This window comes from Pezoporus occidentalis, unplaced genomic scaffold, assembly GCF_034315485.1.
Source record: "Pezoporus occidentalis ecotype Australia unplaced genomic scaffold, CSIRO_AGI_Poc_V1 ctg70, whole genome shotgun sequence".
Lineage (NCBI taxonomy): Eukaryota > Metazoa > Chordata > Aves > Psittaciformes > Psittacidae > Pezoporus > Pezoporus occidentalis.
In genome coordinates, this window is record NW_026916053.1 from 3,677,786 (window position 1) to 3,690,490 (window position 12,705).

Here is a 12,705-nt window from a genome sequence, read left to right on the forward strand (position 1 = left end):
AACCCTGACTATTCTATGATTCTATGATTTTAAATGCTTGATTCAGCGGGACCCTGTTCTAACAGGTATTTGGGGCTGTGTGTTGGGACTGCAATGGGAAAAGGTTGATGCAGTCTCTTAGCATCTGCTCTTGCAGAGCTTTCTCTCTGCTGCTTTCAATGGCCTTAAGAAAAATCCCACCTGGTGAAATCAGATGGGAACAGGATTAATATGAAAAATTCCTAGTAGTTCCCAACTGCATCTGGAAAAAGCAAAGATGAAAAGCACTTGGGTCAATATACCAGGGAGTGAAGCAACCTGTTGGCCTCGCATCTTGGGCACTGTGGGACCCTCAGCTCAAAGTCCAGGCAGTTTTAATAGATGAGGTCTTTGGGTGACATTTTCCGGCAAGATTTTAAGTAAATGCCTTTTGGTAACATTTGAGATCAGGTATCTCTTGGTTTCCAGGATTCTTTTCCTTTTTAAGCCACAGACACACACATACAAAATACATTAAAACGAGCTCAGCTTAGCTGAAAGGTCGGCTAGTTCAGAAGCAAACAGCGGGGATTTAGGTTGGAGGCTTTGGTGCACAAGAAGAAAGCAATGAATCTCCAGCTCTGTTTTTGCTTGAAGGGGAATATGAATTAAAACCTTCCAAGAAGTAAAAGAAAGAAGAGATCCTTTTGTCATTCATTTCATTATCCCACACCAGGAAAGGGACTTCACACCCTAGCAGCAGTGGGGTAAAGAGGTGCTGGATAGAGGTGCTACGTGGTGAGGCAGGACTGGGGTTGATGTTGTCCTTTGGCAGGATAAACCTCTACCTGCTCCCAAGCCAGAGTTTGCAAGGGGTGGACCAGTGGTAAGTGTCCAGCTCTGTAAATGTGATGTGAGAACAGAAGGTAGAAGCTGCCTGGGTATAAAGCTCTCCAAAAAGAGAGGAGAGGTTGACCCCTTTCCTCATGGAGAGAGACAAGACTTCCTTTTCCTTCTTTACAAGCAGTGACCCACACTTCTGCATGTGGCTGCATCCTTCTGTGGGGCTGCATCCCAGGTGAACTCTTTGCTCAACTCTGTTCTATGAGGAATAGAACAGAGCAGAGCTATCTGCCTGTGACAGTGAGGATGCTCCATGTGTGGCTGAGACAGGCTTGCCAAGGAATTACTGGAATTCATTAGTTAGCTCCTAGAAACATGCTTCTGAGGCCTTTACAGATGGGAGCACCCAGCCCACTTGCTGGGTGGTGGTACCCTTCCAATGCACTTCTAGGAAAGGAGAGGTTTGGTCGGTACAAACTGCACCAGCCTGTTGAAATGTTGATTGCAAATCAACAGCCACTTTATTTCCAGGTACGTGGTATTTCAGTATGTAATTAGAATTACACTATATCTGTTGATATTCCTTCCAGCACTTGGCATAGAAGGAAAGTGGAGGAGGCAGCACGTGGTGCACTTGGGAAGAGCTGCTGGGACAGAGCAGAGATGAGGAACACTCTCCTTGTTAGCAGCGTGTTTGTGCATTGCCTTCATTGTGCAGAAATAAGAGGCAACAGAATCCAAAACAGAGCATGTCTAGAGACAGCTATTGATATGAATGTGCACATCCACACTGTAAAATTAGACCAGCAGGTGGGTATCTTGCTCGTGGGGATACCAATTGCTTTCTACAAGGCCAAAATTAAGTTCTAGGACCACAAAGGGATGATAACTCTTCATTATAAACAAAGATCCCAAAGGAAATAACTTGCTGTGGGAAAAGTGCTTTAGTCCAGGAGCATGGGCTTGTGCTTGGAACATGTAGCTACCAGCTCCCCCCAGTTTGGAGGTTAGGAATAGGGACACTGGGCTTTGCCTCCCAGCTGAGTACCTCCTTCAGACATCACTTATTTCACCTTCCACTTTCCTTCCTCAGGATAAATATTCTTGATCCATCCCTAGAACCCATCCAAGGACCAGGAACAATGGGTGAGACCAGCTGGGAACACCAACCCTGGTAAACTTCTCTCAGCTAATAGAAAATTCATAACAGAAGCTTTTAAATGAAAGGAACACTGGTGTTAAGGGATTATTAGTCATTCTTGAAACCAGTGTGGGATGAGTACCGGAAAACATTAATCTTCAAACTTGTAAGAATAATATGACAAAATAAATCAGATTTTGGATAGTTTTTCATGGTGATCCTATTGGGTGGATTTAAGAGGAGGAAAGTTTGGGGGAATACTGGCTCTTGGTGGAAAGCTCACTAATTGCACACAGACGTGATTTGATTGACTGCAGGATTAGACATCTTGTATCAAATAGGCAGTCAGCAGGACCTCAGCGAACATAGAGCCTACTGACTACTGGGGACCAGGTAGTCAACATCTGCTGATGAATGGGAAAATTATGGCTGTCTTTGGTTAAATCAGTGATTCTCGGAATGGGATTTTCCTACATCTCCTCTGTGTGTTCGTAAAGATTTTATCGGGAAGATAACTGAGTGGACAAACAGCTCATTGGAACCGCAACGGGTGCTGGCTCCATGCCCCAGGCCTGAAAGGGCAACCTCACCACAAAGGGCTCATCCTTCAAGGGTAGATATTTGTAGGTGTTTTTTTCCCTCCTTTAAATGCATTTCTCCTAGCAGCAGCTGCAGGTGTGAGTGCCTATTTAGGGACTAGGGGGATACACGGATGTCCAAGTGTGATGGAGCATCCCTGGTGCCTCTCCTCTCCCCGGTGGAGGGGGTGTCTGTGCTGGGACCCCCCACCAGCCCCTTCACCAACCCTCACCATGCCCCTGGGTCTGCCTGTGCAAGGGATGAACACCCCGATCCCCAAAGTGGAGAAGGAGCTGGGGCTGCAAAAGCCACCTCGGCGGCGAGGAAGGGAACCGAGCCGAGGGACCCCCGGAGCCGAGGGCTGTCACTGCCCGCGGCGGCAGCAGCGCGGTCAGCAGCGGTGCGGCGACTCCCGGTACGGCTGTGCGAGGCATGGGGAGGGGGATGCGATTGGGTGTGAGTCCATGTGTGTGTTTCAGGGTGGCAGGGGGAGTGTTTGTGTGTGGGTGTGTGCAGGGAGGCTCCTGCGCTTCCAGGGCACATCAGCGCTCCGGGAGCTGCAGGGAGGATTGAGCCGGAGCTGCTCACATCCGAGGCTGGCTCCAGGCGGGGAAGGGGAGGGGAGGGGGCTGGTGGTGGTGGTGGTGGTGCTGCGGGGTGTGTGTCTCGCACACGCACACGCGCGGCAGCCCGGGACCGCAGGCGCCTCCTCCCCGCCGCATTAAAACGAGCCAAGTTTCCACGCCGCGGGCAGCCGCACGTCGGAGCGCGGCGCCGGGTCGGGTCCGGTGCTGCAGCCCCGCTGGGACCGGACCGGACCGGCCCCAGGATGCACCTGAACGCCACGGCTCCTCCGGCCGTGACCGGCGGCCCCCTCCACCTGCACCCCATCGGTTACGCCAATGCCTCCAACCGCTCCGACCTGCTCCCCAAAGTGCCCGACGAGGAGGACCTGGACGTTAACACCGACATCTACTCCAAAGTGATGGTGACCGTCATCTACTTGGCTCTTTTCCTGGTGGGCACGGTGGGTAACTCTATCACGGCGTACACGCTGGTGCGCAAGAAGTCGCTGCAGAACCTGCAGAGCACCGTGCACTACCACCTGGCCAGCCTCGCCTTCTCCGACCTCCTCATCTTCCTCCTCTGCATGCCCATCGAGCTCTACAACTTCATCTGGGTCCATCATCCCTGGGCTTTTGGGGGGGCCGTCTGCAAGGGCTACTACTTCCTCCGGGACGCCTGCACTTACGCCACGGCGCTCAACATCGCCAGCCTCAGCGTGGAGCGCTACATGGCCATCTGCCACCCTTTCAAAGCCAAGAGCATCATGTCCCGTAGCCGCACCAAGAAGTTCATCAGCTGCATCTGGATCGCCTCTTTTCTCCTCGCCATTCCCATGATCTTTACCATGGGGGAGATCTACGGCAAGGACCAGAATCCCGACTCCCTCATCTGCACCACCATCGTGGACGCCTCCACGCTGAAGACGGTCATCCAGGTGAGGGGCCGGGGTCCCCCTCGAGCAGCGGGGCCGGGCAGTCACCTCCTTCCCTGGGTCGGGTGGCCAAACTTTGTGGAGACGGGAGGGTCAGGAGGGGGAGGCCTGGAAGGGGGAACCGGGTCTCGGGAATGAGGGTGTCCCGGGCAGCCCCGATGGGATGGACCGGCGCGGGGTACGGGCAGGCGGGATCTGGGGGAAGAGGAGGGGACGATTTCGGCTGCTCCTCCTCGCACAACCCCTCCGGCACCACAGCGCTGAGCTGAGATCCTGCACCGGGGTCAGTCCTGCCCTGAGGTTAATCCGGACCCGGGCCGGTGCAGAGCAGCCGGGCCCCTCTCTGCCGCGCGGCCGCTGTTTCGGAGTGGGGATGCTCGGGTCTTCCCCAAACGTGGCAGTTCAGAGCCAGAAAAACCCATAAATCTCCACCCTTTCTCTGCATCTCCTTTCCTTAAGCTGGAAAGTGGCCAGCAGGATCGAGGACAATAAAACCATCTCCCCCCTTATCCCGGTTTCTTGTGTTGAGCCTATTTCCCCTGTCTAGTGGGAGATCCCCACTTCAGAAAGTTTTGGGAGCAAGATGTAGCATAAGCATCCGAAAAGGAACTGCATCTTCAAAGCCAGAGGCTGCTATTTTTGCTGCTTTAACTCACAGATCCCTCCTGAGTTCAGAAAGGCTTTTCTGGTCTCCACACACTGCTGCACCTAACACACCCAGGCATGGGAAGGGTTTCAGCATCAACACTTGCTGTGCTTCAGTGCTCTGAGGGGTTGAGGCATTTGTTCATTGGAGCATTAGGCTTGAAAAATGCAAGAGACGTGGAATGAGAGAGACAGAAAGAGCAAGACATCAACATCCACAGTCCCTTTGCTGCCAGGCTGGCATGTGATAGCTTCTCAATCTTTTATCTAGTACATGAATTTCAGCTGGGTTTAAACAGCAGCCAGTTAGAATTTAAAGCTGCAGGTGCACTAAAGCCTTTAAAGTGTTCCCACAGTTTACTAGGTGGTCTTTAAGGTCCCTTCCAACCTTAAGGATTCTATGATTAAAGGGAGGGAACTTAAAAGGAAACTAATCAGAACAATTTCTCCCACTAAAAAGCAGTTGAGAGCACACATGGTTAGGTTTAAGCCCAGAGCCTGTGGATGTTTAGAGACGTCTCTGCAAGTTTCTCCCTGTACTGCTTCCATAACCCAAAATCCAGCCCGTAGAGAAGCCCTGGGTTCCCTCTGTGCCTTGTCTTGATACCAAACTTTCATCTTTATATGCTGGGGGCTACATTTCTCCTGTAGGTGCTTTGTAGATGTTGCCAGTGGCAGCCCAGTGTACTTAACCCAAATCATCTGCTCTCTGAGGAGGTATGAGCCATCTGATTTGAGAACAATGTGGCTGAAATGCATTCTTCCCAGTCATCTTCCCCTCAGTTTAAATTGATGTTCATTGTTACCATGGTAGGGCTAAAACCAGAGGATTATTTCCTAGCCATGTCCTTGGAGATTACATCTTAAGAAATTCTTGACATATTTTACAGTCTGGCTATTATTCAGGCTATACCTTATCCTGTTAGCCAGCTATGAATGCACAGTAAGTGAAGCTCACCTGTGGGCTTTTCCTCATCCATTTTGCTTCTTGATTATTATTGCTCTTATGAATAAATTCAGAAGTAAAAAGGAAGAGGCAGCTGCTGGGGGAGAAAGCAAGCCAAACCCTTGCATACTGTTCCTTCTCAGGGGATCTGGCTACAGGAGTAGATTTGCTAAGATAGGACGGTTGTTTAATGGCTTCGCTCCATTCCTCTGCGTGCAGGGAAGCAGCACACAATGCGATGCAGGGCCCTGGGCTGGGGAAAGCTCCAGGGTGAATAAGCAAAGCAGCTGCAAGTCAGGTTTGAAGCGCGTTAATGGAAAGCACTGCGCAGCGTGCGAGCGGGCATTCGCACATTGGAAGCTGTGCAGGGGGTTAGAAAAAGGCAAATAATGGAAGATCTGTGAAGGAAAGGGCAGTGGTAGCGTGGAGGGGGCAAGGAGAGGGCTCGCTGGTTGGAAACCTGGAGCCCTGGTCTCTCACAGTGGACTCAAGCTGCATGAGGTGTCTTTGCATCTCTTCGCGTTCATTTTCTGCCTTTAGATTAAGCAGAGCAATGATGCACTTGCTCGAGCTGGCAAATCACTTGTAATAAATCACTCAACGTATTTCACTCCTCTTCCTGTTTGGCAAACTGTCTAAAGCAAATCGGGGTTGTTTTGTTGTGGCTTTTTTTTGGAAGCCATTAGTCCTCTAAGAGGTTTTATTTGTTGGCTGATTGAGAGCCAGTCCCAGAACAGAGCAATTGTAACCATTTATAGCCTCAGAGCCCAGTGTGAGCTATGGTTCTGGTGGGATCATCGCAGGAAAACACTCCTCCCTGGACTGGAACAAGCTCTCTGGAATGAACGTTTGAGTGTATTCATTGAACGTTTCTGATTTTGAAACATTTCCTCTGTATTTGCTTTGAATATTGAAGTTTTAATGGGCATTCCTGAGTGAAACTAGACTGCTGAACAACCAGCTTTCCCTATGAGAAAATAAGTAACTCTTCAAACAACACTTCATGCTTTGATTCTTGCCCATATTCCTTAACTTGCACCACTTGACCTTCACAACACCTCTAAGAAGTAATTACTGATATTGAAGCAACTGCAGATTGCTCAGAGCAGCACGTAGTGATAAGCAATAGGTGGGATGCTCTGTTGGGTGTCACTGTGTGTCACTGAGGTCGGTACATCCAGGCATGGCACATCTCACCTCATGCCATCAAGCTCTGTGTGACCTCTGATGCTTTAGGGAAGTACCATTTCCCAGCTTTATTGTTATCCTTGAAGCTGCTTAAAGCAGCCTGTGAGTCTGGTTTATTATATATTCCTCATCGCCAACTCGCCTGTTACTTCTGTTAGTCGGGGATGTCTGGTTTGAATATCGGCATCAGCGTGGGATCTGGTAGCAGGAATAAGTCCATTATAGCCACATTATTTAGGTCTAGTTAACACTTTGACTGGCAGGCATTCTCTAGAACACTCTGCAGCCAATTTTAGGTTGGGGTTTTTTTTTCCACACAAATTGAACACCTCTTCAAGCCATCCCCATACAAGTAAATTCATGTTTTCATGCCACTTCAGCTGGAGGAGGTTTTAAAGCTGCTCATTGTGGCAGCAAGAGATAAGAGAGCTCCAAGGCAGCATGAAATGCTTCCTCTGTTCACTTGCAGGTCAGTACCTGTGGGTTTGGTTACATCCCAGCCTTGCTGTTGGCTATAGGGCCAGGTCCCCTGACCCTGGAGCCTGCCAAGTGTTCCACTCCACCACATGCAGCATCACACACTCAACACTGCTTCCCAAAAGCTCTGCATTTTAATGGCCAGATGGCTCTGCAAGTCAGTTTTCCTTTGTTGCTTCTTTCTTACCTTCATACCCTCTTTTCTGGATTGGTCCTTCGTGGACCTGGGGAAAGAGGGGAAGTTGAAAGAAATACCTGGTGCACCATCAGTCCCAGGGCAGTCAGGCAACATCTTGACCTAAAATCCCAGGATTTTTAGCTGAGCTTGGATTTGGCACATAGATGAGGGGAGCCTGGGTACGGGCAGCTCTCTGGCACCCCATAATTCACAGGACAGAGGGGGATGTCTTTTCCCACTGGCACGCTGCAAAATGTCCCCTACGTTATGGCAAGCGCTTGGGTAGGTAACGCTTCACACATGCTAATGTTTGATTTGCATGGACATCTGGTGTGAACCCATTTATTAAAACACATGGCCCTGAGCCTCCATAAACTGTCACAGCTCCATCAGCTCCAAGCTGCTCATTTGCCAGGGAAAATTCTTGGGAAGTGCATTGGGAACTTCTCTATACCTCAAACGGGTTTGGGTGGGCAGCTCTTCTGCTGCAGTTCTGCTCTGCATCAGCCAACCCATGTGTGGCTGCAGCCCCCCTTATCCCTCCACATATTTAATATGTCTTACGAAGCCTGCTCATAGTTCAGGAGATTTGTAGAGTAAATAACTCTGCACACGAAACAACTGCTTGGCCAAGGAGGTCCTCTGCTTTATTTCTTCCTATGTTCCTTCTTGTGATGCCTTTGAAGGTATGCGCCAAAGAGCCCCAGGAATGAAAGAGAAGAAAGGACCAGGAGTTGGAGCTGGTTCAGCTTGGCCTCTCAGCATCCATTAACTAAGCTTTTTACACACTCTTCCAAGGACATATATTCAATTCCCATTTGCCTGAGAGGCCCACAAAGTTATTAATTCCATGCGTGATGTTGCAAATGCTCCCTTCCACTGCCCTGCGGTGAGGAGCACCTTGGCAGGGTTGTGATGAGCTTTCTGCCACAATGCACATGGCCGGTGCTGTGGTTGGCAGGGCTCTGCCCACTGGCAGATCTGTGGTGCTGTGTAAATAAACACGACAAGCATCTCTCTGCAGTACATGTAAACAGCAACCCATAAAGCCAAATGGCTGAATTCTCCCCAGGTTTGTTGGCAACTCATATCCAGGATTAGTCAATGGCTTTAGTTCAGGAATCCTGTGTTTATACTGATGTTGACTAGAGGAATTGCTTTCTTTTCCTTAGGTCACAGCCAAATTCCTACTATGGCTTTTAGTGACGGTACTGTTTTAAATCAGTCACTACAGCTCCACGCAGTGATAATCCCACCCATGGCCCTGGCTGACAAAGCTATTTTGGCTACACACACACAGGACCTCTGGAGAGAGGCTCCCAACCCAGTGGGGATGCCCACCTGTGGTGGTGTGAGCATCCCTAAAAAGCTGCCTTTTTCCAATGGACACAGGGAACTCAGGGCTTTAGTTCAGTGCATGCACATCAGCCTAGGCTGTCTAATCCCAGCCCGCTTACACTGTGGTCCGTCTTGCAGCTAGATCTAAATTAAATAAGCTCTTGTGTTCATTGCTTTACATAACCACTTGGCCTGCTGTGGTTTGCCAGTTCTTACATAATTTCTTCTCTTCTTTTTATTCCCCCCAATTGATTTCAATTTACTTGATTCCTTTTCCCTCCCCCTTCCTGAGATGTCAGCCAGAGGGATAATAAAGGAATGGGGAAATGTGGCTGATCAATTTAGCTCTTGGGTTTTCCTCTTAACAGCAGTTTGCAAAGGCAGAAGAAACCAAGGTAATCTAGTGGCTCCTCTTAGAGTAAAACACAACCCACAGAACCTGCAGCTGCCTCTGATCTTCTTCCAGATCATTTAAAACAGCTATTTAATTATCTTCTCCCCACTTCCCCCCCTCCTTTCCTTTACAGGCTTTTGCTGTCGTCTCTGTGCAGCATCTGCTTGAGACTCACAGATGGCACTTTTCCTTCCTGACGTTTAGAAACGCTTCTGTGTCCTGCCCAAGGCTCATGCGATGGGCAGCATCACACCATGGGACACGTGGGTACCTGGGCAAGGGACAGAGGCTTCCACAGTGTCACCACTGTGTTTTCCCTACTCTGAAGCCATCCCTCGCTGAGGGGCACAGGGCAGTGGGTGAGCAAAGGGATGTGGAGTGTGATGGGGTCCATGGTGGGAAAGTCTGAGCATTGTGGCCATCTAGCCCTAAAACAGGTAACATTAGATGATAAAACCAGCAGTCCCAGTGCTGACATCCATCCTTCTCCTTTCATTAAGCAGATGAAGCTGGGTTATGACATTTCCAATCTGTCTGGTCGCTCTCCGGTTTAAGCCACTTGTGCTGTGTGAAACTGGAGATGCTTCCAGTGCCCATCCTTGAGTATCTCCATACCCTATGTTCCTCTCACAGGGGTCAGCACTTTCAGTCTGGCATGTCAGAGAAAAGCAGACTTCAAATTCAGAGCTCTCCCAGCCTTTTCCCTAGTTCTGGAGACACACAAGCACCCTGCAGTCACTTGTGTGGTGTGATGATCTGAGAGCACCCAGTCTCAGCTGCTGGCACCCATCGCCCTCTGTACAGACGCATCTGAGCAGGGACCTGGCCACACTGGTCTCCTGGCTTCATGAAGAGCTGCCTTTCTCCAAGTGGTAGATTTTGCTGCCTTTATTATGGAATTTGAATGGATGCTCTTAAATTCCCTTACAAAACACAGCAAAGTGTCCTTGCTAGTCCCAGACTTCTTTGAAATGCAAGCAAGGAGCATTTTGCATCATAATTAATGCTGGTCTGGCACCATGATAATTGGGGTTCAGCAGTTCCTCTCCCACAGTGGAGGGAGCATGGAGCTGCTCAAGCATGGCTGGGCATCGTTTCCACATCACTTCCCAGGGGGGGAGATAACACCAAGGGCAGGGGCTGCTCTTCAGCAGTGAATTAAGAGTGGATCCTGCAAGGCTGGATGTGCTTTGGAGGACGAGGGACAGAATCACCACACTGGCATGAGCCCTGCTGAATAGTTCCCTTCTGTAATTTCATGTAAAGGTGTGATCGCATGGAAAGGTTTGGAGCTTTCCTCCCTTAAATACCAGTCTCAGGGGAGAGGGCCAGCTAACTCGTCATGCTCCAGTAACATCAGCCCCCACATTTTGCCTCCCATGGATGACATTTCTTCCATCCAATTTCAGTTTTATATCCCACACCTTAAAGCTGATGATAAATCAGTTGAGCTGATGAGTTATTCAGAAAACAAATGCTTGGGGCTGGTTTAGAAAAGGTGGTGGTGATGGAGTTCTGGGTAGCAGAAATTTCTAAGCTGCTTGTTCATTCCTGGTGTTTTCCCTGCCTTCAAACTAGTAAGCTTTCCATGGATAGGAGGGAAACAGCAGTGAGACAATTTTATATCCTGATACCAAAGTGCCTTTCTGGTCCATCTGTCTATGAGGTCCATCCTCCTCCTGCCTCCCTGGGGTACCAGAACCCTGTCATCACCCCTCTCCCGGTGGGGCAGAGGATGCTGTGGGACAGGGCTGTTCCTTACCAGGAAGTGCTGCTCTTGTCCTCATCCTTTGGAGAAGATATGTCTGGTGGGCAGGAGGAGCTGGTTACCCGCAGGTGGTTCGAGCATGTGAGATTTGCTTTTGGTCTCCTGTGGCTTTTCCATGTCAATAATGCTCAGTGCAGAGAGGGCACTGCCGGGCACAGCTTCACAGGGGCTCTTTTTCTCTCAAGGAACTAAAGATAATAGAACAAACAAGGTCTTTTTAACAGAACTTCTTTTCTTTAAGAGAAAGTTCACTGAGGTTTCTGTGCAGCTTTTAAGTTCTCAGGGACTAGAAACAATCGTCAGTTGAAGACAGATCCAAGAGGTGAGATTTTCCTAGTGGAAACAGGAAAAGAAAATACAAAGGAAAAAAGTAAACTCTCACAAAGTCTTCGCTATGTGAAAGGAGGGAAAAGGGCATCTCCTTTATTCAAATTGCTCACAAAAAAGCTGGGAGTACCTCTAAACTATAAAGCTACACACAGAGCACAAAGCATATTTAGCATCAGTAAATCAGAGGCGTTGGAGTGACAGCCAAGCTGGAGGACGTGCCCTGGGGTTGGTGCCCGTGGTTGCTGGCTCCATGGGAGCAGCCACTTGCTGTCCTCATAGGCAGTCTCTGTGATTTACACCCAGCCCATGATGTACATCTCCCCACATGCTGAACCATCTGCAGTAAATCTTTCCTTATAAAACCTTCCAGGTGTCCCTTTGCCAAGTGGATTCCTAAATATACAGAAGAGGAATATACAGCTTAGACAGGACTGGGTATAGAGCCTGATTTCAGTGTTTGCCCTTCCCTTTGAAAATACCTTCCTGCCAAATATTACTCCCTCTACATAATAAAGAATAAATTTAAGGCCACTGCTGCTGCAGCCAACTTGCACTCTTGAAGTGAATGGTTTACCTTGCTTCAAGAGATCTGTTCCTCCTCCAGAGCAAATGAAGGAGATTAGCAAACACTCCCTTAGCATGTGGTATGCCCATCAAGAAACTCTGGGGATCCTGGAAGCTGTCTGAGCATCTTTATTTCAGGGATTCAGGGTCAATCTGGTTTAATCTTTCTATGACTTCCCTTTTGCTGAATGACCCTGGGAGAGGTAATACTTCAGGGCAATGCTTTGGATGTGCCAATAAGCCTTTCCTGCTGCCAGCACCACGTGTTGGGAACTCTCGTACATTAAAGCATCACAAGTTGTCCACACAGTTTCTTTGTGGTCAATGAAAAACTGCTGTCCTTTTGCCTGGATCGCTTGCCTCACTTTTGGAGCCTGCAGGATGGTTTCCATTGCAAGAGAAAGGGCTAACACAAGGCTGTAATCTCTGATAGACACTGGCTTACAGAGCCAACGCATGCACCTCTATTTTCTGAGGGACTTCAGGAGAATGTTACAGTCTCTTTGCTCAGGTTTCTGCCATGCAGTGGATGTACTGGTTGTCTTCTTTTCCTGGGCAACTCAGCCCTGCTGATGGATCTTCTCCAGCCCTTGCAGGCACATCCTGATGGATGCTCAGACTTGGCTGCCTTGGCTCTACTGCCCCAGGCTTTTTGGAGTACCTAGAGTAGGAGAAGCAAACTCACCCCTTAACTGACTGATTTTCTTCCTCCTTTAACCCTGTAGAAAGGGGTCTACCAACTTACCAGCTTCACCCAGACCTGAGGAGCAAAGACCTGCTGTGTACCAGATATGAACTCTACGATGCAGCACGGCATTTAGCTCAGCAGACCTCTTTTTTGGATCAGAAATCCAAGGA

General features: G+C 49.2%; 1 protein-coding gene across 1 annotated transcript in view; it reads left to right on the forward strand.

Moving 5' to 3' along the window:
• The first annotated feature begins 2,999 nt into the window (after positions 1 to 2,999).
• The window catches only part of NTSR1 (neurotensin receptor 1), a 56,711-nt gene continuing 47,005 nt past the window's right edge, over positions 3,000 to 12,705 (forward strand). The window contains exon 1 of the mRNA XM_062642054.1: positions 3,000 to 4,022. Coding sequence (XP_062498038.1) covers positions 3,351 to 4,022 — 672 coding nt within the window. The 5' untranslated portion in view covers positions 3,000 to 3,350. The remainder of the gene's footprint in view (positions 4,023 to 12,705) is intronic.